The sequence below is a fragment of the Ovis aries genome, chromosome 3 (genome assembly GCF_016772045.2).
Source record: "Ovis aries strain OAR_USU_Benz2616 breed Rambouillet chromosome 3, ARS-UI_Ramb_v3.0, whole genome shotgun sequence".
NCBI lineage: Eukaryota > Metazoa > Chordata > Mammalia > Artiodactyla > Bovidae > Ovis > Ovis aries.
The window spans coordinates 173,066,996-173,094,031 of record NC_056056.1 but is presented as its reverse complement, the minus strand read 5'-3'; the positions used below and the strand labels follow the sequence as shown (position 1 = coordinate 173,094,031).

The following is a 27,036-nucleotide window of genomic DNA, read 5'->3' as shown; positions in this document are numbered from 1 at the left end:
ATGACAGCCCTGCAGATAGTGTCTCTGTTTTACAGTTGAGCAAACTGAGACTTACAGAGTTCAGCTAGTAGTTCAAAGCCACAAGACAAGAAAGAAGGCAGACCCAGAATTTGAACTTACAAAAAAAATTCATTTATTTATTTATTTTTTATTTCTTGGCCAAACCACATGGCCTGTAGAATCTTAGTGCCCTAACTGGGGATCAAATCTGTGCCCCCTGAATTAGAAGGGCGGAGTCTTAACCACTGGGCCACCAGGGAAGTCCTCGAATTTGAACTTCAATTTATTTGCAAGGCACAGATGCTGTCTTCTGTTCACATTGGCCCTTGTGGGATTAGTAACACCTTTTCTTTCTATCCTATGGGTTTATTGTTCAGATGAAAATAAAATATTCATGAAGATTAAAAATTTATGAAATTTGAGGACAAAGAGAGATGAAATAAGGGAAAGAAAGGTATACTCATTCTGATTCGAAAAGCTTCTTGATTTAAGATAATTGAAATTTCATTCCCATTATGTCTCTTGCTTTAATAAAAGAAGTATGTCCTAACACTAATTATATCAGACATATTAATAGAGGCAATTATGCTTATGCAAATTTTTCTCTGGATCTGAAAATGATTCTTCCACGATGCTGTTGGAAGCACTGAATTTGGTTCCATTTTTTTTTTTTCTGCCAAAGACTAAAAGTACTTGAGAAGATGAGAGACATCTGCTTTTGAGATGCACAGTAATAGAGCAGCAAGTTTGCAATTTAGCATCTTCCCTAAAAGCAGATGTAAATGTTCCAGCCTCTTCGTAATTATCCATTCTCTCCTCTCTTGTTAAAAGAGAGTGGGAGTTATTTTTTTTTTTAAAGATTGACTTATTTTTTCGGCTGTGGTGGGTCTTCATTGCTGCATTCAGGCTCTCTCTCCCTGCAGTGAGGGGGGGTTGGGGAGGGCTACTCTTTGTTGTGACGCAGGCTTCCCATTGCAGTGACTTCTCTTGTTGTGGAGCACAGACTCTAGGGTGCAGGCTTCAGTAATTGTGGCTCCCAGGTCTAGTGGCTCCAGGGCACATGGGATCTTCCCGAACCAGGGATGACTCTCAGTCTCCCTTCGGGGTGCTGCACTGTATGGGAGGAAGTCAGTCTCTGCAGCTGTGAGCTCTCTTTTCACTCATTCAGAAGATATTCAATGGAAATGTGTCCTGCCTCCATCCACTTCTCACCTCCTGCGCTGCCTCCACCCTGGTGCATGCCACCATCACCTCCCACCCGATGGTGCAGTAGCCTTAGACTAGGCTCCTTGCTTCCATTCATGCCCCGTAGTCTGTTCTCCATTCGGCAGCAAGAGTGAACCTTTAAACACTAGGCATCTCACTTTTGGACTCAGAATCTCCCCGAGCCTTCGCATCACGCTTGGAGTGACACTGAAGGCCTCCAGTGCTCCTGGACCCCCGGCTTCCTCACCCGCCTTGCCTCCTCCCACCCGCCCTCGCTGTGCTCCAACCACAGCAGCCACCTGGCTACTCCTTGAACCGCCACACATGCTCCTACCTTTGGGCCTCTGCGCTTTCCAGTTCCTCTGGTGGAATGTCCTGCCTGGCTCCCAGTAATCTGAAGCCTCACTCTTTAGTTTTTTTTCCCCCCAGATTTCCAAACCCTTTTAGTGCATTTTTTCTGCAGTACTTACCACCATGAAGCACTGTACAAGTGTTGATTTGCTTTGCCTGCCCAGCATAGGATGGAAACTTCTTAGGGGCAGAGATGGTGTCAGTTTTCTTTTTTTTTTTTTAATGTTGTTGTTTTAATTTTTTTGGCCATGCTGCACAGCATACAGGATCTTAGTTCCCTGACCAGGGACCAACCCATGCCCCCTGCAGCAGAAGTTCAGAGTCTTAACCACTGGACTGCAAGGGAAGTCCTGATGGTATCAGTTTTGTTCACTACTGCGTTCCCAGGCCTTGGCGCAAAGTACGTGCTGAGTAAGCACTTGACATACTCGTTGAATTTCACCTGTTAAGAGAGTATCATGATGCAGGTAGTTTTGTCCCGGCTTCATGTTCTGTGTGGATTTTGGAAAACTTTGTTTCTATACGCTTTTGCTCTCCTCTAATTAGACTCATAATTTAGGTTACTTTAAACATCAAACTGAGGCCTCTGAAAAGCGGATATATCATATTTATAGGCACTGGGGCCTCAGGAGCTCACAGGCAGTGCTGTAATGTGGAGGTTCGCAGCTCTGTCCAGAGCTCCATGATTGATTATCCAGGAAGGGGTCCATGTGGACAGGCTACAGAATTTTAGAAATTATGCACAGGGAATTCCTGGGTTTCTCTGCAGCATTTTAGTATTAACTTTACTTAAAGCTGTAAAGATCAGTTCTGTAGCATTTTAAGGGGAAACTTTGATCTTTGCCTGCACACACTAGCCTGTCCAGATTGGACTCAGATAAGAACAAATCTAGGAACTGAAGGAAACCCATACAAAGCCCAAATCAGAAGTCTTAATAAAACCCCAAGTAAAGGTCTTTTATTGTTTATAGTTCTTCTGCTGTCAGGGACACCAGTCATTTTCATGACGCATTGGGTGAGTTATGCTTTTCTGGCTGGTGGGCACTTTCTAGGCTATATGAGTCCAGACAATCTAGCCGTAGGTCATTGGAGAGACATGTCACTTCCTGGCTGATGGGGGCGTGTTTGACTTCCTCGACTAGATGTGACTGTTAACGGTGTTCCCAACCAGAGTTTCCATGTCTGTGTGTCTGTGTGTGAAGTGTATTAGTAAAAATGAAGGACCATACACTGTGTGCAGATTCTTGGAAACGCCCAGGAGTGGAAATAGCATTGAGTGATTTCTTGGCACACATGAGGGGTGTTAGATAAATGAGCCCAAATGTGACATTTGACTCAGCGCTTCATGCCGCTTGGCTGGAATTACTCATTGCGTGTGGGTCAGCCTGGTGATTCCAGGAGGTGTTCTCGCACACGCGTGACCTTGGCTCTGCACGAGGAGATGGCAGTGCAGTCACGCAGAGGGGCTGCCGTGCTGGTTGATGGTTGTCTAGGCCTTTAAGTAAGCAGATTCCATCATGATTGGCAGATTGTGGGGACACAGCCTCCCTGGACTCAGGAGGGGATATTCTGGCTGGTAGGTCCATGCTGTGAGCGCAGAGGCAGTGGGGAGACCCTGACCCCCATGCCTCTGCACATCCCTGCTGTGTGGCCTGGGCCAGGTTGTCTCATCCGAAGCCTCTGAGGTCCCTTCTGTCAAATGGGCATGGTGGGGCCTGCTGCCAGTGGGGTCACTGGTATTCTACTTCTGAGATCTGGGGAGAGAGGAAAGTACTGGATAAAGAAGGGGCTGGGATTTTTGTGTAGTAGGAGGGACTGGTTTATGACTAGGAAATAGCAGGGGAGCCAGGCCACGTGTTCTAAACCAGCATTGGAGCCATAACAGGCTACCATGTGCTGAGAGAGAGTGTCTCTGGCCCCAGGGGGAGGAAGGCTGTACTGATGGCTTAAGGGATTCCTGTAGCTGAGGTGAGAATAGGTAAGGCTGTGGAGGTTGGGGGGCTGAGGCCTTCCCTGTGTGTGGGCAGATAAAGAGGAGGGTGCTCTGTGGCCTGGAGGCGCTTGGCCTGAAGTAGGAGACAAGCTGCGGTCCGTCCCTTCTGACCACAGCTTCCTACCCAGGTGCACCAGTGCCTCAGCCTCCTAACAAAGGCCAAGTGTGGATGCTATCTTGACCTTGACCTTAGTACATCGTTAGCTAAAACCAGTTCCTCTCTTCCTTCTTAGTATCCTGTGGAAATCAGGAAGTATGAGTATGACCCAAACTTTGCAATTCGTGGACTGCATTATGACGTGCAGCGGGTAGGTATAATTCTCATGTTTTTCTACAGTTTAGCACGTTCGGGAATAAAATGTATTCTTGGTGCTTTTCTTTGCTGCATGCATAAATAGGTTTGAAATTATATTCTCTGGGGCTGCAGAACTAAATTATCCAAAACACTTTTGGATGAAGTCTTTTCCAGGAGACTATATATTGGAAGAGAATGAATGCATTTAGCCACTGGGCAATACTACTTATGTCCAAATACTACTTATGTCAATTTCAATGTTTTGAGGAGGAGCTGGTTGTCATTTTTATTTTTTTTAATTTTTTTGCAGACAGGTCATTTCCTTAATGGGCTTCACAGTGTTTTATTTAGCAAGCAAACCTTTCAAAAACATACAGTGTGTTTCTTTGTGTATGACGACTTAACGTTGATAGGATTCACAATGACTCCTGGAACTTTCATTAAATATGCAATTTGTGGTGCGTTAATTTACCTGTGCATGTGCTTGTGTTTTTGAAGGCGGTCTTGATGAAGATTGATGCTTTTCATTATATCCAGCTGGGAACTGTCTACAGGTAAGAGTAAGAGGGGGGAAATTTAATCCCCTCCCCCACAAGTAACCAAAGTGCTTTGGCTTTCAAGACTCCCTGACTGTTTAGTGTTAGGGGCCTGCAGTGTGTGTGTCTGTAAAGCATTCATTCATTTGCCCGCTCCATCCGTCATTCAGGAACATTGATCGGGCCACTACCATGTTAGATGCTAATGGTTTGGCTTGTGAGGGTGTCCTCAAGGTGCTTGGAGTGTAGGTGGGAATCCACACAAGGAAACCAGTGAGTGCAGTCCACAGTGACCCAGGCTATGATGGCTGTGTGCTCAGGCTGTTAGGGGCCACTTTGGAGGACTCTGGGGAGGGCGAGCTCTCCAGAGGTGATGGTGGCCCCCTGAGTGAGAGTCCTGCAGAGGAGGTGGGGAAGGATGGTGGGGGCAGGTTGTTCCCACCATGATAGTCAAGTAGTTTGGATATTGTCTCTTTTCTTCTTGTTTATTAGAATTAGTAGAAGTACTGAGCTCAGTGAGAGATCTTTGTAACTTTGAAATAAAGGCTTTTGCCTTTTCTAATTCTCAAATTTGGGGATGCTGTTGAGGATTGTGGTTTTTGTGTGTGTGTACAGATAGGTATGTGAAAGTGAAAGTGTTAGTCACTCAGTCGTATCCGGCTGTTTGTGACCCCATGGACTGTAGCCCACCAGGCTCCTCTGTCCATGGGATTCTCCAGGCAAGAATCCTGGAGTGAGTAGCCTTTCCCTTCTCCAGGGGATCGTCCCAACCCAGGGATCAAAGCCAGGATTCCCACATTGAAGGCAGGTTCTTTACCATGTGTATAAATATTTGGTATTTTCTTTCTGTTCCGAAATGATGTGCTCATACTTCTGCTTCCTAATTATGAACTCTGGACGTTGTCCCTGCTGTGAGGACTGAGGACTTGGCCCTCGAACACATGCAGGCGCATCTCCAGCCTCCTTTCCCTAGCCTCATTAAGATCCCTGTCTGCTTGCTTCGCCGTCTTGTTTGCATTATGATTCCGCAGGTCGTGTTCATTCTTAAGCAAGTACTGCGTTGTTTTCTTTCTTGGGCAGCATTTGGTTTTCCTAGGTTTACTAATAACTTCAGTTTTTATTTGCTTAGTTTCCTATGTAGCTATCTAGTTTTTTCCCTAAATGTTCCTTCACAGATATCAAGCAGGCATTTATTTCCCCACAACTCAAATGTTTTACATAATTTCTCAGTTAATTTTTTTTTTTTGACTACTGCCTCCTATTCTGATCTGCTCTGATTGCTCATCCAGGGACTTCAATTTGCTACTTTCTCTTTCCTGGCTCTCATCTCTTCCTCTTTCTAACTTTACTCCCTCATTTTGCTGGAGCACATCCTGCAGTAGCTTCCTGGTGCCTCGTAAGGCTGAGTCTTTCTGGGGATCTGTGATGGTTCATCAGTTCCTCTCTTTGGGCTCCCATTGCAGGCTCTGTTCTCAATGATGTTAAGTCAGGGGCCTCCTTTCACCAACTGTTTTCCCAAAACATGTTGAAATGTCTTATGTGCTGATGTCTTTGCTCTCATTTCCTTTGACCTGTTGAGCAGTTTATTCTTTTACTGTCATTTTAATGGTGTTTCAAGAGGGAGAAGAGGTGGTGGTGATGATGCGAATAATTATAGTAGTAGCAATAATAAACAGCAACTCAACAATATTGAGTTTTGCAGTGCAACAGATACGGCTGTAAGGGTTTTGAGTTAACTCATTTGATCCTCAAAATAATCTTATAAGGTAGGTACTGCTGCTATTGGTCCCAAAGATGTTCATTAGTAACTTGCCCAAGGCCACATGGAAGTAGAATTCAGACCCAGACAGTCTGGCTCCTGACTGTGCTCTTGGCCCATGTGTAGCATTTCTGAATGTCTGAGAGTTAACTGGCAGTCTTCAGCAGATCTTTCGAATCTGTCTGCCATCCTTCCTTGGACTCAGACACTTACCCCTTCTCTCCTGGGCTCCTGTGGTTTTTTGCAGCACAGCCCACAGACTGGACGTTTTGCTAGACTGATTTACCTAAAGCATTGCCTTAAACAACCCCCTTCTCTCTTCTGAATCCTGGATGGCTCCCCATTGTCTAAGAAATAGAGCCCAGGTCTCTTAAATATTCCATCAACCTTCTCTAAACCCTTAGCTTTCTCCTCTTCCATACACAGCTCCTTCACTTCCTTGATTGGTTAAAAGTCTTGGTTTCAAGTGACTGAGACACAACTCAAGCTGGCTTAAACAAAAACTCAGTTTGGACTCACTAATGTTGTAGTGCAGGGACAGATCTGGTTGCAGGTGTAGCTGGCTCCAGAGGCCCAAATGGTTGTTGTCAGTGCTCTTTCTGTCTCTTGACACTCCTCCTTTCTGGGTTTACTCACAGCAGGCCCTTCTGCGTGGTGAACCCTGGCAGTACCAGGCTTCCACCCTCAGCTCTAGGTTAAGCGGAAAAAGGGAGTTATTCTTTCTAACAGTTTCAGCCAGTCTCAGAGGGAGTGGATGCCAGATTTGTGCAAATAGCAGATAAATACCTTTCCTCTGAGTTCCTTTTTTTACTGCTCCGCATCTGTGCAGGCTGGCATTCTTCCAGGATGAGGTTTTCCTTCCTCTCTGCTTCTTGAAATCTCACTCACCCTTCTGCATGGCTGACAGGTGGCAAGGCCTCTCCTCACCCTCTCAGCTTGACATGGTCTTTCTCTCCTCTCTTCTGGGCCACACCATCCTGTGGCTCCTAATTACCTTGTTCCTTCTCCAGATAAATTGTCTGTTATGTTAGCGGTATGGATTGGACTAGGTAGGAGGAGCCACGAAGGCATTTAAATGGGAAGGAGTGCTCAGGTTGAGGTCCTGGGCAGATCGCTGGGGCCTCAGTGCTGAGAAGGGGTGTGGCAGCCAAGGGACCAGGGCTGCATGTGTGGCTCTGGAGTCGCACTTCCTGAGTGTGAACCCTAGCCCCACTGCTCACCTGTGTGTGACCTCGAGCCCATTCTTGACCACCTGTTTTAAAGCCTTGGTTTATTGCTCTCTAAAATGGGCATGATTCCAACACCCACCTCAGGGCGGCTGGTTGTTTGGACTAGAGCAGGCTTGGAACATCGTGTGTGCTAAGTTGCTTCAGTGATGTCTGACCCTTTGCAACCCTGTGCACTGTAGCCTACCAGACTCCTCTGTCCATGGGATTCTCCAGGCAAGGATACTGGAGTAGGTTGCCATTTCCTCCTCCAGGGGGTCTTCCCTACCCAGGAATCGAGCCTGTGTCTCTTACAGCTCCTGCATTGGCAGGCGAGTTCTTTACCGCTAGTGGCACCTGGGAAAATGTCCCTTTCCTTCTCTCGCCCCTCTGAAGGGATAATGGGTGAGCAAAATGAGGGGAAGAGTGCTCACACCTCAGCCTTGCTCCCCTCTGAGCCCCATGCCCTTGCATCCCCCTCCATTGGGTGGCTTTCAGGTTGCATGTGGGCTGTGCAGGTGAGCACTGCTGGGCTGAGGGGGAGACTGACTTTCCACCACAGGCCTGCTTAGCACCCACATTTTAAGTTCTCTTTAGGAATCTGGTGAAAAGCTAGGGTTGTTCCCACCGTAGCCGTAGCACGGAACTTAGATGGCGCTTCCAAAGCAATGGGTGCCGTTCTCTTTATAGCAACCCATTTAAATATTCTCAGCAGCACCAGGAAGTGGGGACTGGTTTTGCTGCTCATTTAAAAAATGACACTAAGACCCGAAGAGGTTAAATTACTTGTTCCTTGTCCAGGTAATCCCTCAGCAGTTGAGGGAGCTGGGATTTGAACCCAGGGCAGACTCGTTCGGATCTGTGCTCCTACCCTTTATTTCTCGTAAACACACAGGGTGTATAAAGTAGTTTTCATTGTGGCTTCAGCTCTGGTTTAGGCCACATTCAGGTGCGGTTGGCCACCGTCTGAGCCCGGCTCCAGCAGGTCTGTATGTTGTGGGTACTGCCTGCAGCAGAATTCAGCTGACTGTGGCCCACCGAGTTCAGTGCATCTTTTGAGCTGATACTTGGTTATGTGGACCTTAAAGATGTGGCTTGTGTGGCCACATGCCTGGAAATGTGTCCTGGAGGTGGCAGTGGCTGCTGAAGGACTGGAAGTGTGGTCCTAGTATGGGGAAAGAAAGGTAATTCACCCAGTGGAGTTCCTTTTCACTGTGTTGAGTTTCTTTCTAGGTGTTAGATCCTTCAAGGTATGTACTGCTTACTGCTGCTGCTTTAGCCAGAGTGGTTTTCCAGGCTCACTGTCTGGAAGAAGCTGGTGTAGTCCCAGTGTCTTATCTGATTTCTGGAGCAAAGATGGGAGGGAAGCACAGTGCTTTTTTGTTTTCAAAGGCCAGTAGTTGTTTCAGGTTAATCAAGATCGGACGCAAAACATCAGTGAATCCCCTTGGATATTTTTAAAAGTAAGATAAGAGCGGAGAATGGAGGAAAGAGGCTGAGATGATGTTTTCATTAAAGTTACAGGTCAAATATAAGTTATGTTTTATGTGTACTTTAATATTGACCAGGTGATTTTGTGTGATAAGCTGTATGAGCAACTGAAATTCGAGCTGAGTTATTTTTACAGCCACGGTAGCAGAGCGTGGTATTGCCATCACTCGTTCTGTGGTTTCCTCACCACTGGTGTCTGCTTCTCAGGAGCCTTCTCCTCTAGAGAGGGGGCGGGGAACAGACATCTCCCTCCACAGGGCTCTCGAGGCGATTCCAGGGGAGGAAGTCTGAGACCATTAAGTTGCAGGGGGAAGCACCTGCTCGCAGCACAGGCACCAGAGGCAGGGGTAGAGTCTGGGCCACTCACATGCCATAGTGTTTGTTCCCTCTGTTTGGACGAGCTGGATTCATTTATAGATTCTGGTGCAGCCCCCAGAAGCAGGCTGGTGGTGCATGTTACCTCTGCTTTTTACAGATGGGGAACCTGGCCCTCACTGTGACACAGCATTTGGGATCATTCCCTGCTAGAGGTGGTGTCCAGCATCCTGACGTGGGGGTTAGTCCACCTGAGCCTGGTCCTGACTCTTTCTGCGTCAGCACTGATCTTCTTAGGGTAGAGCGTCGGAGGGCAGGGGAGTGATGGGGACAGACCAGCCTCTCCCTAATGTAGTAAAAACATTAAAAAAACACAAAACAAAACACACCCACCCAAAGCAAGTCATTAGGAGACTGTGTGCCTCGTTAAAGGAGGCAGTGTGATGTGGTGGTTGCAGAGCCCAGGAGCCAGTCCTGACCCCCCACTTTCTACTTTGGTGACCTTGAGCAGGATCTGTGACCTTTCTGTGCTTTGGTGGCTTCTGCTGGAAATTGGGAAGAATAATAGTGCCTCACTCCTAAGACTGCTGAGAATGAAGTGAATGACTGTGTGCAGTTCACTTCTGGCATTCAGTAGGACCGTGTGGTGTCGGCTGCTGTCTTTCCTGCTCTCATTACCAGTAGGATGATAGTAGTAGTAGTAGTAGCGGCATCATGCTTGTTATTTGTAGCAGTTACCAGTGGCACCACCTCCTGCTTCCTTGTGACAGCAGCATCTTGCACCTCAGTTGAAAAATTTCAGCAGTCACTGGAGGTCTGAATATCACTGCTGTCTGCCTCTAATTGATGCTAACTGCTTTGCCTGTGATTTTCCCAGAGGCCTCAGTGTGGTCCCCGATGAGGAGGTCATTGAAATGTACGAAGGTTCCCACGTGCCTTTGGAACAGATGAGCGACTTTTATGGGAAGGTAATGAGAAATTATTTATTTAAAGTAACCTATCTTTTTCCTTTACGAAATGTGGCCTGGTAGCTTTAGGATCTTAAACTACTAAACTCTTTGCTCGCAAGGACTCAAGAAGGCAATTGAGGTTGCGTTTTGAGAGACCCTCGATTTGAGAGAGGTGAGTATATTCGAGTCGCTCCTGGGATCTTTCATGGTTCTTCTTTCTCGGCCCTTCCTCCCTACCTGCTGAAGGCTCTTTGCAGCTTCCTTGTAGCCCTCCCCCATTTGCCACCACCTCCCTAGGCATGTCCCCACTCTCTGGAGGAGTCACTGAGGTCGTCACTGTAGCAGCTGTTGCCTCCGCTGAGATTAAGAGCAGGGCAGCACACTGCTCTGTGCCTAAGGGAGACCTCTGCCTTTCTAACTTTTGTGGTCTTCTTTGCCCTTAGAGTTTTTACTTCTTGTCATGTTAGATGCAGTCTCTTTGTGTTACCAAAATGCAAGGAAGATGCCTAGTCACCTGGTAAACTTAGTTTTATAAATCACAAGTGTTCAGGGAAAGGCTCTTTCCCAAGCTCCCATGTGGGCTTTTGAGGGGGTGGGAGTGGTGGTGCTCAAATTCAGGAGAGTTAGAGGCTTTTTGTGTCATTCACGTGGGCAAAAATCAATTTACTGCCTTTCCTCTGTGTATGATGAAAGAGTGTGAGCTGAAAATTGGATGGAACCTAAAGGAGAACAGAAAGGGAAGGCTGGCTAGACTTTTGAGGGGAAGTCAGGGCATTTCCTTGGAAAGCCCATTTGCACTTAGAGTGAGACATCAGCTCTGCCATGAAGGACAAAAACAGGGTGAACTTATTTTTAGAATTTTTCTTTCCTTATGGGGAGGGAGCCAGATGTTGATGACCAGGATCCCCCAGGTTGATGTAAAGTCTGCTGTGGTGTTGGCTGCCTTGCTAAAGCCTCCCTCCCTGTCTGCAGAGTTCCGGAAACACCATGAAGCAGTTCATGGACATCTTCTCCCTGCCTGAGATGACCCTGCTGTCCTGTGTGAATGAGTACTTTCTGAAGAACAACATCGACTATGAACCTGTGCACCTGTACAAAGATGTCAAGGTTGTGTAGACATGGGGGGGTCACCATGCTGCACCTCTTCCAGTGCCTCAGAAGGAATAGAATTTCTGGCTTCCATTGTTGGCTGGGTGTTTGAGGTCGTCCTTTGTCTTGAATCTCTTTTATTTGCCGTTTAACCTTGGAAATCCTAAGAAAGGGGTTAGGGGAATTGGAAATGAGTCAAATTGTTTGTTAAAAGAAGAGGGTACTTGTTACCTAGATTTCTGTGTGCATATACATACCCACATCATTTAAATAATCTTGTATTTATGTATTTTATGTTCACATTTATGTGTGTTTATAGATGCATTCTTTAAGCTGTCTGAGCTTTTTTCAGTATTTAAAAATGTTTATATATTGCTTATTTAATATATATTTTTAATGCACGTTTCTAAGCATCTTTATATATATAATTTAAATATCATTTTAAAAGGGGCTTCCCAGGTGGTGGAGTGATAAAAAATCCACCTGCCCACACAGGAGGCTCAAGATTCGAGGGTTCAATTCCTGGGTCAGGACAATCCAGTGGAGAAGGAAATGGCAACCTGCTCTGGTATTCTTGCCTGGAAAATGCCATGGACAGAGGCGCCTGGCGGGCTACAGTCCATGGGGTCCCAAAGGGTCGGACGTAACTGAGTGACTGAGCATGCAGAGTTTTAAAAGATCTGTATATACATACTACAATGTTTTTATTATGTGTTCATGACTAGATTTAAATATTGACTGCCTCAAATCATGGGTTTTAGAAAATACAGGGTGAATTACAGTTTCTCAATATCAGTTTGGTATTGTTTTAACTAAATTTAAATATTTAGTTTCCATCCTCTGTTTTGGCTCACACAGATGCTTCATCTTTAAGGATCTTTAAGAATTACTGGAGCTATGCAACCCTTAGCATTCATGAGGAAAGCTGTTTACTGCAAAGTTCAGTTTTTACTATGAAGCGTGAACTACCACTGCATGTGCATGAGTACACACGTGTAGAGGTTACTGTGTTCTGGGCACTATTTTTCTGAATGCTATATGCCTATTAATTAATCAAATCCTTGCAAGAATGCCATGAGGTATCATCGCCTTCATTTTACAGATAGAAAGATTGAGGCACAGAGAGGCTGAGTAAGTCGCCCAAGGATATCCAGTTAGTAAGTAGCAGAGCCTGGATTTCAGGCCAGGAAGCTGCACTTCGGCGTGCTCTTAACCACTGCTTTCTGCCGATGTGCAGTTGAAACAGGCCTCTGCCAGAAGGTAATTGAGGTTGAGTTTACAATCAGGAGGTGCTTGTTCCTGACAGTAAGCACCTATCAGTTTTCTAAGGTTTTGTGGTCCTTGTTTAGTCGCTAAGTCATGTCTGACTCTTTTGCAACCCCGTGAATTGTAGCCCGCCAGGCTCCTGTCTCCATGGGATTTCTTATGACCCAGCTTTTCCTGCAGCCCAGTCCTCATTACAGGCTCCGGAAAGTTTCAATGTGCTTCCGGGAATGCCCACCTATGTAGTAGATCGGCTCAGAGCCCCGCTAAGAGCAGGGCTGTGCTTTGACACCTGCCAGGCATCAGGCTGCCGCTCTGCCAGGCTCTTCCTTGTGTCTGCCTGCTGGATCAAAGCTCTGCCTGCGTTCTGAGCTCCTTGACAGTTCCTTGCCTTTTGGTAGCACTGAAGAGAGGAGGATCTTACGCTGTTGGTCTCTGCCTCTTTTTTTAGGTCATAGAATCTGTTGTTGGGGTCCAGAGAAGGGTGCAAAGATGAAAGCAGCAGTCCTTCCCTTTGTCGGGGTGACCTGAAATTACCTGGTCTTCATACAGCATATAAATGACTGTTTGTCCTGTGGGACTTCATTCAGAATTGTTCACACAAATTGCCTCCTCCAAGTGACTCTTTCGAAAATTGCACTGGAACCTGCTGCTGTCACCATGGAAACTTAAGTTTCTTCCTGCCCATGATAAATGGACCAGAATTTAGATTTCATTTAGTGCCTTGGTTGCCACACTCTGCAGACAGACATTATCCTAATGACCTTTCGCTTGTCCTCTCACTCAGACTATCTCAGTTATACTCAGACTGATTAAAAACCTATATTTTGACAGGATTCAATTCGGGACGTGCACACCAAAGGAATCATGTACAGAGCAATTGAAGCAGATATTGGTATGTACCAGATGTTATGTGAAGATCAGCATTTCCTTTTGCTGTATAATTATGTAGGCATTTTACTATCACTCCAGGTGCTGAGCAGGGTCTATACCTCTTCTTTAAAAAAAAAAATTTTTTTTGGCTGTGCTGGGTCTTCATTACTGTGTTCAGTCTTTCTCTAGTTGTGGCGAGTGGAGGCTACCCTAGTTGGGGTTCAACGGCTTCTCATTGCAGTGTCTTCTCATTATGGAGCAAGAGCTGTAAAGCACACAAGATTCAGTGTGGCTCACGGGCTCTAGAGCGCAGGCTCAGTAATTGTGGCATATGGGCTGAGTTGCTCTGTGGCATGGGGGATTTTAGCTCCCAGACCAGGGATCGAACCTGTGTCCCCTGTGTTGGCCGGCAGATTCCTAACCACTGGACCACCAGGGAGCCCCGCAGTACCTCTTCTGAGTGCAGTGCAGGGACCTTGCCTCCTTGCACCTCACATGTCTCCCTCCCCTTTGTCTCAGTGGTTGACATAATCCTGACTCAGGTAGAGGAGTTGGCAGCCACAGCCACTGAAGTTTTTCCCACTGAGACTGAAGAGGCAAGGTCTTGGTTACTGATTCACTGGGCACCAGTACACCGACTTGACCCAGGCTTCTTGAAGGCCCCAGACAGTGCTGGATCCATCTGCCCCCCTTAGGAAGTGCTTGCAGATTGGCTGACTTCACCCTGAAACCCTGTGTGCTTTTTCCTCTTGCTCTTTAGAGAAGTACATCTGCTATGCTGAGCAGACCCGTGCGGTGCTGGCCAAGCTGGCTGATCATGGCAAGAAGATGTTTCTTATCACCAACAGCCCCAGTAGCTTTGTGTAAGTTCTTTGTTTCCTGCCTAGTTTCGGGCTCACTTCTGATGTTCTGTGTATTTAAATAGTTGAAAATTTGAAATAAAAAAATTGCAATAGTTAATCCCTTTAATGTTAGGCTAACCTGGCTGCCGTGTTGTTCTAGGGACAAAGGGATGAGGTATATTGTTGGAAAAGACTGGAGGGACCTGTTTGATGTGGTCATCGTTCAGGCTGAGAAGCCCAACTTCTTTAATGATAAGCGGCGGTAGGTGTCTTTTTAGAGACCAAATTTGATTCATCTGATGCTCTGAATACTGAACTGTATCTTGGTGATATTGTGATAATGTGTCTTGGTGAAATACAGTTGGAAAATCACAAGCATCTGACATTACAGCTTTTGATACTTAACAAACCTCCTAACAAGTAATTGGGAAAAAGGTAGGATGAGTATGTACACAGCAGATAGCTTATTATTGAAGCAGTTCTCGATTTGACTCAGGCTAGTCAGTCCTATGAGTCAGTCTTTAAGAAAATGATCGACAGCAGTTAAAATCCAAACTTAACATCACATAGTAAATTAGATCTCTCTATGTGGATGCATTGTGAAGTGTAACAAAATAGCAACAGCAAACCACCTGGCGAGTAGCTCTTAAACAGAACTCTAAATGGTGCACCAGGTGTCCCTAGATTTTGCAAAACTTCTCTACAACACAAGTTTTGCATCAAATGGAGTAAATCTCTACCCAGACTTAGATAAAGACTTTCTGCCATGGTCGCTTTGGGAAATAGAGGCATGGGAGTTTGGGTTGTGCTCTTAGCATTTAGTGGCGGGTGGGCTGAGGGTAGGGTCAAGTGTCTTACAATGTCTCTTTAACATCCAGGACTGACCTGTTCACCGGGAGGGTATTAGTCGCTCAGTCATGTCCAACTCTTTGTGACCCATGGACTGTAGGCCAGTCTGCCACGATCCTCTGTCCATGGAGTTTTCCAGGCAAGAATACTGGAGTGGGTAGCCATCCCCTTCGCCTAGGGATCTTCCAAGTCAGAAACAAACATAGGTCTCCCACATTGCAGGCAGATTCTTCACCATCTGAGCCACCAGGGAAGTCATTGTCCCCAAATGTCTATGGCATTGAGAGTTACTGCACTGGGATTATAAGAATGATTCGAATCTGTGTAGTAATGGCCTACACTTGAAACATTTTTACCTACATTTCTCTGTCCTGCAATAGGTAACCATGCAGTCTTCCCTGCTCTGCTAGGCGACTTATTTTTGAACAATAAGACTGTATCCATGATGGGGTGTGTCTTTTTTTTTTTTTTTCCTATTGTCAAGATCTTTTTGATGTGGACCATTTTGAAGATCTTTTTTGAATTTGTTACAATATTGCTTCTGTTTTATGTTTTGGTTTTTGGCTGCAAGGCATGTGGGAACTTAGTTTCCTGAGCAGGGCTCAAACCTCTACCCTCTTCACCGGAAGGCAAAAATCTCAACCACTGGACTGCCAGGGAAGTTCCTATGCTAGGTGATTTAAAGCTTGATAATTCGGTGTCCTGTAGTCAGCGTTGAGTGGATTAAACTCCTCTTGTGATGCTAAATTCTAGTTTCCTGAATGTCACAGTGGCTCCTGGAAGAAAAGGCAAAACCAGGAACAATGTGCAGAGACTGAGAATTTAAGAGAATGTTCAGTCTGTAGGTTTTAGAGTTAGATGTAGATGTGCCTGTAGCTGTAATCACTGACTGGCTGCTTGGTCACTGATGAAATGCTCTCTGGCCTTTTCTTTATGGATCTCAGGGAGGTGGTCAGGGGAAGGACCTCATCTCCCCTTTCCCCATGGACCTCCCTCCTGTGTCATGTTTTTGCACAGTGGCAGGATGGTGTCTTAGATTATTAGATTTCCCTGGAGGAACCCAGCACAGCTCACTCGCTCTCACTCTAGATGTCTGGATTAAAAATCCTCTACCTGTATTCATCCTTCTGTTATTTATAATGATGAAGGTTAAGGAACATCCGTATGAGAAGATATTATGCAGTCATTAAAAAAGAAGTTTTTTTTTTAAAGGCAGTGAACATATCTCCTGACTGTAAAAAATGATGTATGAATCACATGGGAAATTGCTCACAGCCTTGGAGAAGAGAAGATACATAGCAGTATCCAGAAATGATCCTCATTTTATATTCATAAAAAAGAGGAAGAGAACAGATACATAAAGACCAAAAGATATGGACTGAACTCATGTGTTTCTACCTGGGTACTGGAATTATGGATGATTTTCTTTTTCTTTATTGTATTTGTCTACATTTTCCAGATGTTTTTTGCAGTGAGTTTGTATTTTTCTCACCAGAAAAGCTGTTCAAATAAGTGTTACCTAAATAAAGAAAAAGAACAAATAAAGCTTGTGTTTTTTTGGACTAGCACATCCAGGTTGAGGAATGAGGCCTTTATTCTGTTTTTCCTATTTTCCATCATAAAATAATATGCTCGATTCTCTGATGTGTCTTGTGTCTAGACTGGCTGCATTTTAAATGCAAAGCTGAATGTAATAAGCAGTATTTCTATAAGCTTTATTTTTGGTAAAACATTTTCTGCATGGTTGAATAAGTTTGAAAATCTGGGTTAAAGAAAGTTTCTTTGTAGGAGGGCTTTTCAGAACCATCAATAACTTTTAAAGAGGGACGTGTCTAGGGCACAGTATTTTCCAAATTCATCTGACTCTGGTGTTCGTTTTTCACTAACCCCTCCTGGATCCCGTGGTCTGTAGCATGGGATGGTTTGCAGGAGGCTGGGGAACGTGGTGGTGGGGTTTGGTTTGGGTTGTGGGGCTCGCTTCTCTCTTCGGGTGGGTAACCGTGCAGTTTTTCATCCAGCACACAGCCTGCATTGCTACCACACATGGTAACGTTTCCTGTTTCTGTTGTTAGACCTTTCCGAAAGGTGAATGAGAAAGGTGTCTTACTCTGGGATAAAATCTACAAGCTGCAGAAAGGCCAGATTTACAAGCAGGTATCTCGTGACCCATCTGTCTTTTTAGTCGCTGTGCTTTGTGATCAGTTATATGATGTAACGGCTGACATTCACTGAGGCTCACTGTGTGTCAGGCAGAGTCCTGGGGGCTCTGCTTGAATTGACTGTTTATAACTTGGTGGCAGAATTTAAGCTTAAGTCAATATATTTTTAATGTGCTCTGTGTGAATTAACTCAAAATTGAGCAGCTTTAAAAAATATATTGTTAAGCATTTTTTTCTGTAGGATATAAAATTTAGAATGCCAGTTGTAAAATAGAAGTTTCTCTTTAAGAAGTGTTTAATCACATGGCATCTTACCCCAATTAGTAATTATTTCCTGATGAACTGTGTTTTAGGTATAGTTTTGATATATTTTGGTTTCATGTAAAGCTTTCCCATGTTGAGTGGATGATTGAATTGCTGTCCATTTTTGTGTTACTGAAATTAGGTTTTTAAATTTTGTCCTTTAAACATTTTATATTTGTATAATTATAACATAAGATTACAGAAGAGCACTATATAGTTTTTTTTGAACCATGTAGTACATTCCTTGTATTATGTACTGTCCAACTGGTTCATACCTGTTGTATATGTAACAGACTGCTGGATTTGGCACTAAGTATATTTTCTAGGCCTGAAAGATTAGCTTGGATACAGCCATTCCCCATCTAGGAAGCTAGCGGAAGAAAATGATTAAGATGTAGCTAGCTGAAGAAAACTATTAAGAGGTAGCTAAAGCTTTGCTAAAGAATGTTTATCATGATGTTACTTACAAAATAGGTAGCAAGGTAAATGTCTAGTATCAGATAACTGATGAAGAGAATCATGGGTAGTCTCAGCTGCTGAAATTACATGGCAGGAGAGTATTTATTGACATAGTCAATAAATGGCAGAATGTTAAATGTAAAAAAGAGACCTTTGGAAAGGTATACAATATGAACCCCTCCTGAAAAGTACATTTGACTTAGAAGAAAGGGCTGAAAGACTTCACATGAATGCCTTTTATCTTAATATTTCGACACTTAAACTGTAAAAGCAAAAATATTTTAAGTTTAAAAAAAAAGTAGGTATCATGGGCCGTGGGGTGTACAGGCCTTTTACCTGTCATATAATGCAATATAACACCCATATTTTTCTGTTATTGCAGGGCAATTTATATGAATTTTTGAAGCTTACTGGATGGAGGGGCTCCAAAGTGTTATATTTTGGTGACCATATATATAGTGACCTGGCGGTGAGAAACTTATTTCCTATTTCTTTGTTGGTACAGTCTTAGGCCCACTTATTGAGGAGTTTATCTCTTATTTAAGACTATTTTCATACTTTCATAAAAATGAGACCTGGGCCATATTGCTTGCTGCTTTTTTTTTAATGTCTCATATTTTACCAAACCAAATGGATCAGAGTCATGAAATAGAAGAATTTTGGGAAAATGATGGAAATTAACAATTTTCTCAGGTTATCAGAAAAAAATCTTTACTCAGAAAAAAAATCTTTCCGTTTAAAAAGGTAGGAAATAAATGACAATGTTGTTTCCTTTTCCTTCCTTTGTTAAGCATCAGAAACATACAAATGGTCTGTAAAAGCTTGTAAACAATCAGTCTGGGTTTCTTTTGCCTGATAGTCATTTTGAAAGAGTACACACTGTAGAAAGTACAATAGCTATTTCTAGGAAATGGCTATTAGGTGAAAATGAGGCTTTCGTGCCCTTTGGAATGACTGGAGTGTCTCAGGACTTGAATTATGACTTAATTTATAATTGGCACAGGAATGAATGAGTCACACTTATCACCACCCTTGGTTCCTTGTGGAATGAATTTATGTATATGTATTTATATATAAATAAAATTCATTTATACGAAGAGTGAAATACGTGAATGTATACAAAAGTGCTTAGTAAAGTAGAAACCTAATAACTGTGCTACCCAGGAGGCATGTGGGTACCTGGCCCCATGAGATCCCCCCTACACAGAGACAGGTCTTAGTGCTAGGTGAAGCTTCACATTGCAGTTGTTTGTCCAGTGTTATCCCTGTGACATTGGCATCACCCGGGAACTTGTTCGAACTGCAAATTCTTGGCCTCACCCCAGACCTGCCGAGTTATAAAGAAGCTCTGGGGTTGGGGCCCAGCCGTCAGTGTTGTTCTCAGCTTTCCCCGCCAAAATTTGATGTCACGGTGTCGCTGACCTCATGGAATGAGTTAGGAAGAGTTTCATCTTCCTCAGTTTCTGGGAGAGTTTGAGAAGGATTGATGTTCATTCTTTTATGTTTAATAGTGAAACCATCCGGTTCTGGACTTTTCACTGTTGGAAGGTTTTTGATTCCTGATTCAGTCTTCTTGCTAGTAAGAGGTCTGTTCAGGTTTACCAGTTCTTCGTGATTCAGTCTTGGTAGGTTGTGTGTTTCTAGGAATGTGTCCATTTCATCTAGATTATCCAGTTGTTGGCATACAGTAGTTTACAGTACTCTTTTATCATCTTTTTTTTAATCTGTAGAATTGGTGGTAATGTCACCACTTATATTTCTGATTTTAGTAATTTTAAGTCTTTTTGTTTTCTTATCAAACTTAATGGTTTGTCAATTTTGTTGATTTTTTTTGAAGAACCAATGCTTAGTTTTATTGATTTTTCTCTGTTTTTATATTCTCTATTTTATTTATTTCTGCTCCAATCTTTACCATTTCTTTTTGTGCTGCTAGCTTTCAGTTTAGTTTGTTCTTTTTCTAGTTCTTTTAGGTATAAAGTTAAGTTGTTGTTTTGAGATCTTTCTTTTTCAATCTAAATGGCTAGAGGTGTTAATTTTCATTTTAGTCTTGCTTTTTTTTGTATCCCATAAACTTGGGTATGTTGTGTTTGTGTTTTAACTTGTCCCACGGTATTTTTCTAATTTTCCGTGTGATTTCTTCTTTGACCCATTGGTTGTTGAAGAGTGTGTCTTTTAATTTCCACATATTTCTGAATTTTTCAGTTTCTCCTTTTGCTATTGATGTCTAGTTTCATTCTTAGTGATAAGAAAAGATACTTTGTATGATTTCAGTCTTCTAAAACTAATCAAGACTTGTTTTGTGGCCTAAAATACAGCTGCTGCTGGAGAATGCTCCATGTGCATTTGAGAAAACTATTGTATTCTACTTTTGTTGGGTGGAGTGTTCTGATTGATCTGTGGTGGTGTTCAGGCCCTGTATTTCTTGTTTGATCTGTCTGCTTATTTTATCCATTATAGAAAGTGGGCTATTGATGTTTCCTATTATTATTGTAAAGTTGTCTCTTGTTCCCTTCAGCTCTGTTAATGTTTGTGTCATATGTTTTGGACCTCTGATGTTTGGTTCATATGTGCTTTTAATTGTTATATATTTTTGGTGAATTGACTCTTTTATCATGATGTAATGTCATTCTTTGTGTCTTGTAACTGTTTTTGACCCAAAGTCTATTTTGCCTGATACTAGGATAGCCACTTTTGCTTTGGTTACTATTTGCGTGGAATGTCTTTTTTAGTCTTTTCACTTTCAACTCTGTGTGTTCTTAGATCTAAAATAAATTGTCTCGTTAGACAGAATATATTTGGATCCATCCTAGAGTTAGAAAACCACGGTTTTAAAGTGATCAGACCAGAATTGATTAACGTGTCAGAGATTTATGTGGGCAATGAATATTACCCTTCAAAGGAATCCCTTGAGAATGTAGATGCTTCCAATGTTGCTGCAGTTTCTTGAAATAAATTTAGATGCGCCCTTTGGGATATATTTGAGAACCAGCTTGAGGCACTGGAGAAAATTAATTTCGTTATCATTAATTCATTGTCATGTACTTTTAGGAGTGTTCCAGTTGACTTTTTACCTATCGTCAGAAATAAGATCCATCTTGAAAAGTTTGCCACCACTGGGAATATTTAGAAAACTGTGCTGTATGTAGGGTTTCATATATTTTAGGAGGAAGAGAATTATTGAAAGATTTAAAGAAATTCAACCATGGAAGAAGATAGGCATCCTTAGGACTTGTAGAGCAGGGATTCTAGCTTTAGGGGAGTAACAGAGTGAATTTTCAAAATAGTAAACTATATACCACTTCTATCCTTAAAAGTGCTCTCCTTAGAAGTATCCCTTTCTCCCTTAGAGTAAAAGCCTGGCTTCCCGCAATTGCTGTGCTTGAGCTCTGTTTCCCCAACCTCTCCTCCCTCTCTGAAGGCACCTCCTGCCTCTGCCCTCTCTCCCCTCTGCCCTAGGTTCCTTGCCTTGCTGTTTCTTAGCACACCCTGCTCCCAGCATGTTCCTGCCCCGGGGTCTTTGCACTTGCCCTTTTTCCAGCCAGAATTTTCTCCTCCCATACATTTACGTACTTTTACCGTCCTTTCCTTCAGACCTCTGCTTGAATGTCCCTTTGTTAGCCTGGCCTTCTTACTCCATGTAAAATGGCAAGTCCTTATTTTGCTTGATTTTTGTCCATTGTGTTTCTTACCACCTGCCATTGTGTATTTGCCTGCTTATTTTTTTGGTCCATATTTCCCATGAGAGCAGAGGTTTATTATTTTTGTTCACTATTTTATTCTCAGTTTCTAGCACAGGGTCTGGCAAACAGTAGTATTTAATAAATGTTTGTCAAATGAGAAAATGAACAGCCATTCAGTATGGGGATTTTATATCTTAGATTTGCCAGGACATAACTTATATCAGATATTCTGGATTATTGTCGTATCATAGGAGTACAATATTTGGGATGAAGATACTATCATGTATGTTGGTTGGTACTGAATGATCATTCCAAGTCTGAAATTTCCCATAACCCAGGAGGCTTGGGTGCCATGGGTGTCCTCCAGTGTTCTGTGGGTAGATTGAATAAAAACCTTCAGTAGCATTTCAATTGACCCTTCTTCTGCCCCTGACCTAATTGTTGTTTTAGAGACTGTGGTTAATGACTGGTGATCCTGTGTTTCTGTGGGTGCTGTGACTCAAGCAATTATTTCTGGAACAGAAACTTTCTTTGGGGGGGAGGGAAATTGCCAAAGCCTGGGGCTAAATTGGCTTTAATTAAGTATAATTCATTGAGTTTGGCTTGGTTAATGACCAACCATTACAATTAAAATTAATGCAATGAATGCCTGTTGTGTCTGGGAAAGGTAATGAAATGGTTTCAATTCTGTTGTGATGAATGTTGACTTTTTGTGATCTTTGCAATCAGGACTTGACCCTGAAGCATGGCTGGCGAACGGGTGCGATTATCCCAGAATTAAGATCCGAGCTCAAAATCATGAACACGGAGCAGTACATTCAAACTATGACCTGGCTACAGACCCTGACCGGGTTATTGGAGCAGATGCAGGTTTGGAATTCTTTTTCTCTCCTACTTTTTCTTTTTTTAAAAGAATTATTTATTTGGTTTTGGCTCTGCTAGGTCTTCATTGCTGCGTGCGGAATTTCTCTAGTTGTGGCAAGGGGGGCTACTCTAGCTGCGGTGCACAGGCTTCTCATTGCGGTGGCTTTTCTCGTTGAGCACAGGCTCTAGAATGCACAGGCTCAGTCTAGTTGTGGCACACGGGCCTAGTTCCTCCTCAGCACGTGGGACTGTCCTGGACCAGGGATTGAACCTGTGTCCCCTGCAGTGGCAGGTGGATTCTTAACCACTGGGCCACCAGGGAAATCCTCCCCTGCTTTTTCTTTAAGCCTGAGGTTAGTCCACTGATCAGAGTTATTTCAGATATTTTCCTGTTCAATTGTGGTCCTAAAGTATGAGGCAGAAGTCATCCTGCAGAATAACCATTGGGGTGATTTTGCCCCTGAAAGAATCTTGCCATTTTCCCTAAAGAGAATTTTAAAAATGACTGCCAAAGCCATTTGGAGAAAGAGTTTTGTGGGGCCCATATGGGGAATTCCAGAGTCCTTACTGCTCCACCTAGGCCCCGCTGAGAGAGATTCTGTGGGGAGTGGGGTTCGAGAACCTCTGCCTAGTGTTCGGGTCCAGTCCTGCTGCTGCCTTTAGGCTGCTGTGGGACTTCTCCTTTCTGGGCCTCAGTTTCCCCATCTGTGAAAGGGAATGAACACTTCAGGCCGGACACCATGGCTTGCTGGGAAGAGTCTCAGAGCAAAAATCGAGATCTCTGCGTGCAGCTTCCGTCTGCTTTGAATCAGTTTGCTGGCTCACTGGTGTTCAGTGGTGGTTTTCTTTCTTTCTGTGAGTTACATAGCCAGTTTTAGGCAGGTAGTGAGGAAAGTCATTTTGGTAATTTCCTGGCCCATGGAATATGCCCTCTGTTGCAGCTGTGACTCCCGCCCCCCACCCTTCTCCCTCGCCAAGTCTCATGAGACACCTTGCTTTCTCACCTGGTTCAGCTGTCCTGGCCATCAGCGTCTCAGCGTGAGTGCTTACTCTTAGGATAAGGGGCATGGATGCCTGCTCTCTTGGCTAACACACCTGCAGCCTCTGGCCATGGCCTGGTGCCCACAGCCTGCCAGCCTGTTTTGGAAACAGGCAGGGAACTGCCTTGCCTGGCCCAGCTGGCAGCAAGCTCAGGCAGGGATCCAGGGAGCGCCAGGCCCTCACTCCAGGGCGCACACCTTCCAGGGCATGGGGCCCTGCACGTCCCCTGGACCTTGCTTCCAGCTCGTCTTGGCTGTGTTGCTCTTTGGCTCGCCTCTGATGAGGACTGGTTCTGTTTCCCTTCCTGTGCTTGTCTGTGAGGTGATTGTCTAAAAATAAAAGGCATGGATTCTGGGTTACTGCAGCTTCAAGTCTGTGCATAGGTCACACGTAATAATAGTTGCTCTCTAGGTGCTGGGCATTGTGCTGGGCGCTTGCTCTGCAACATTACTCTTCACTCGTCCCAGCTGTCCTGTGTACAATTTTCCACGTTAGAATGAGGAAACTGGGTGTCTGAGAGGTTAGGTAACATGTCCAAGGTCATAAAACAACAGAGCAATGACTTGAACCTGGGCTGTGTGGTCCCTGCTTTGGGGCACTGCACTGAAGTGCTGTTTCACTGGGCGGTTTAGAGCTTTCGCGTATAGCCAGAGCCCTCGCCTTAGGTGCAGTCTCTCTGTGATGCGGGCAGCTGGTCAGATACACAGATGCAGCCTGCAGGTCGATGGTTTAGCTTTGGTTTCCTTTTCCAGCTTTCTGTCTGGGAAGATTCTCTAGGACATAGAGGAAGGTGATTGATGATTAAAAAATTACCCAAATGAGCGGCATTTCTCACTGTGCTTCCTGTTCCCTTTCTCCTCTCCCCCGATCCCTGTCTTCACCTGGAAAACTATACATTATTCCCGTGACCTGTGTCAGATGTTTCTATAGCTCCTCTTTTTCTGATAATGTGCACACAGCACATTTTCTGGACGCTATTTTCTGAGAAGAGAAATTGGTCCTTGAAGTTGGGTGTGATTTTTTTTCCTTTTTCCTTTGGTAGCCAAAAGTGTTACCTGGAGCTAGGTCTGATGAATTAACTGCAAGTATTTAATTTTTGGATTTAAGGAAGTAGCTATAAAGAAGAATTTTTGCTCATTAGCCTTGAAGTGCCCTCTTGAGTGGTACTGTTCATGGTGGTCATGCTGGTGGATGGTGTGGTGGTATCAAGTCTTTCGGGTAACTATGTTAGAGCCACATTTAGCCCGGGCTGGACAGACTTCTGCAACAAGCCAGCTAGCCATTATGTGGTTGTACGGTCTCAACTCCATGCTGGTAGCATGAAAGCAGCCTTGGAAAACATGTGAGCAACCAGTTGTAGCTGTATCCCTGTCATTTTATTGGTGGACACTGAAATTTTAATTGCATATCATTTTTAGCATCATGAAGATATTTTTCTTTTGAATTTTTTTCAACAACTTCAAAAGGAAAATCTGTTCTTGAGTTCCTCAGGATGATAGAAAGGTGGGCAGTGGGCTGGATTTGGTCTCCGCTGGTAGAGGTTATCAGACTTCTGGCTAGATGGCAATAATTCTGCCCATGCAGGAGTGGGCTAGCCCGTACAGTATGTTTTCATCGATTGTAGCCATAAATGGCTGAGTGAGCTAATCCACGAGAGGGGCTGAAGGTGGCTGAGGTGTCTGTAGGATCAGCTTCTGGTGTGGGCTTCTGGTTAGTCTTTTCCTGTGCTAGCTCCCCACCCTTGAGTGCATGGTATCACTTAAAGGTTAATTATAGCTAAGTCATACCCAGTCTTTGAAGTATTTTAAAGTAGGTATCAGACTCTTGAGATTGCTCTCTTATAAAGTTTAGCCTTGTAGGAGGATCAGAGCTGGAGAAAGGGGTGGCTCAAGGAGAAACTGCTTTTACTTCTAATGGGAGAGCCTTCAGCATCTTTAAATGCTGATGGGTAGACTCCAGGGGAGGATGTTGATCACATGGGAGAGATGATAAATGATGAAGAAAGGGCAGGTGGGAGGGAGCCCTGGGTGGGTGTGGGTGGGCCTTGGATGGGAGAGTGTGAGGGGAGGCTGGGTTGCGGTGCACACACCCAGAGCTCGGGTGCCCCCTGCTTGGGGGGGTGCTCCCTGGCTCAGCTCTCTGGGGCCTTCCTCCTTCGCTTGTCCCTTCAGCAGTCTTGGGCTTTGCTGCAGATGATCCCGCATCCCTGGCCCCGCCCTGTTCTGGAGAAGCTGGGCTGGAGAAGGTGCCATGGACTTGGAGACCCGAACTGTCTCTTCATGTCTGTGTAGCCCGCCCTCGGGTAGGGGCCCCTGCTGGGGGTAGAATGGAGAGGCCCAGTCACGTGGCCTATGGCCGCTAGGTTCCCAAAGGAGAAAGCACTAGATGCACTTTGGGTATCTTGCTTCTGGTCGCTAGTCAGAGAATTCTCCTATCCTGCAAGCTCAGGGAGAAGCTGCTTCTTTACTCTGGACACAGGGGCCCCGTTTGTGGGCCAAGAAGTGGGCAGAGGTGGGGGGAAGACTGATGTCCCGTTCTGTGCAGGGTCACACTGTTTTGCCCTGGTCTGCTTACCTAGGTGTGCCCTCTGCCAGGGTCTCCATCTCATTCTCTTATATCTTCAGTATCTAGCACAGCGCTCGCCATACAGAGGTGCTGAATATGTACCTGTGTGTATATATGTATGCATATATGTATACATGTATGAAGGAAATGGCAACCCACTCCAGTGTTCTTGCCTGGAGAATCCCAGGGACGGGGGAGCCTGGTGGGCTGCCGTCTGTGGGGTCGCACAGAGTCAGACACGACTGAAGCGACTTAGCAGCAGCATACATGTATATCTATATGTATGCATGTGTATCTGTATAGGTATGTCTGCATGCATACTTGTGTGTGTATGTATATTTATGTTTTTATATATATATATATGTATGTGTATATATATATATATATATATATAGAGAGAGAGAGAGAGAGAGAGAGATTCTTTGTGGCACCTTGGAGAAGGAAATGGCACCCCACTCCAGTGTTCTTGCCTGGAGAATCCCAGGGACGGGGAAGCCTGGTGGGCTGCAGTCCATGGGTCGCAGAGAGTCAGACGCAACTGAGCGGCCTCGCTTTCATGTATATGTAAACAGATTCTCTGTGGCGCCCTACAGAGTTTTGACCTAGTCTTACATTTTGTAGTGCCTCAGTTCTATGGTGAGTGATTTGTTGACTTAAAATATGAGAGCTCACTGAAACCAAACTCACAGGACCTGCCTCGCCACCCCCAGAAGGGACCAGTCTTCTGGTGCTCCAGTAACACACATCCAGTGGCCATTCAGAGGTGGCTGCTTCCTGCTGGTGTAGACAACAGTGGCAGGCAGGAAATCGAGACTACAAGCTCAGGGTTTTGTTTTGAGTGGCAGCAGCCCGTAGCGGGTGACTTGGTCAAGCTCTTGACCTGGGCATACGTGATAAACAGAAGGGCCTTGGCTCCCGTGTCAAAAGCAGATGGTTTGCTCGTTTGGC

At 44.5% G+C, this 27,036-nt stretch overlaps 1 protein-coding gene across 1 annotated transcript in view; it reads left to right on the top strand.

The window, feature by feature from the left end:
* The window catches only part of NT5DC3 (5'-nucleotidase domain containing 3), a 66,320-nt gene that overhangs the window by 28,410 nt on the left and 10,874 nt on the right, over nucleotides 1–27,036 (top strand). The window contains exons 3-12 of the mRNA XM_027965966.2: nucleotides 3,784–3,858; nucleotides 4,344–4,399; nucleotides 10,029–10,119; nucleotides 11,074–11,208; nucleotides 13,288–13,348; nucleotides 14,087–14,189; nucleotides 14,329–14,430; nucleotides 17,090–17,171; nucleotides 18,321–18,407; nucleotides 22,348–22,488. Of these exons, the coding sequence (XP_027821767.1) occupies nucleotides 3,784–3,858; nucleotides 4,344–4,399; nucleotides 10,029–10,119; nucleotides 11,074–11,208; nucleotides 13,288–13,348; nucleotides 14,087–14,189; nucleotides 14,329–14,430; nucleotides 17,090–17,171; nucleotides 18,321–18,407; nucleotides 22,348–22,488 (933 nt within the window). The remainder of the gene's footprint in view (nucleotides 1–3,783; nucleotides 3,859–4,343; nucleotides 4,400–10,028; nucleotides 10,120–11,073; nucleotides 11,209–13,287; nucleotides 13,349–14,086; nucleotides 14,190–14,328; nucleotides 14,431–17,089; nucleotides 17,172–18,320; nucleotides 18,408–22,347; nucleotides 22,489–27,036) is intronic.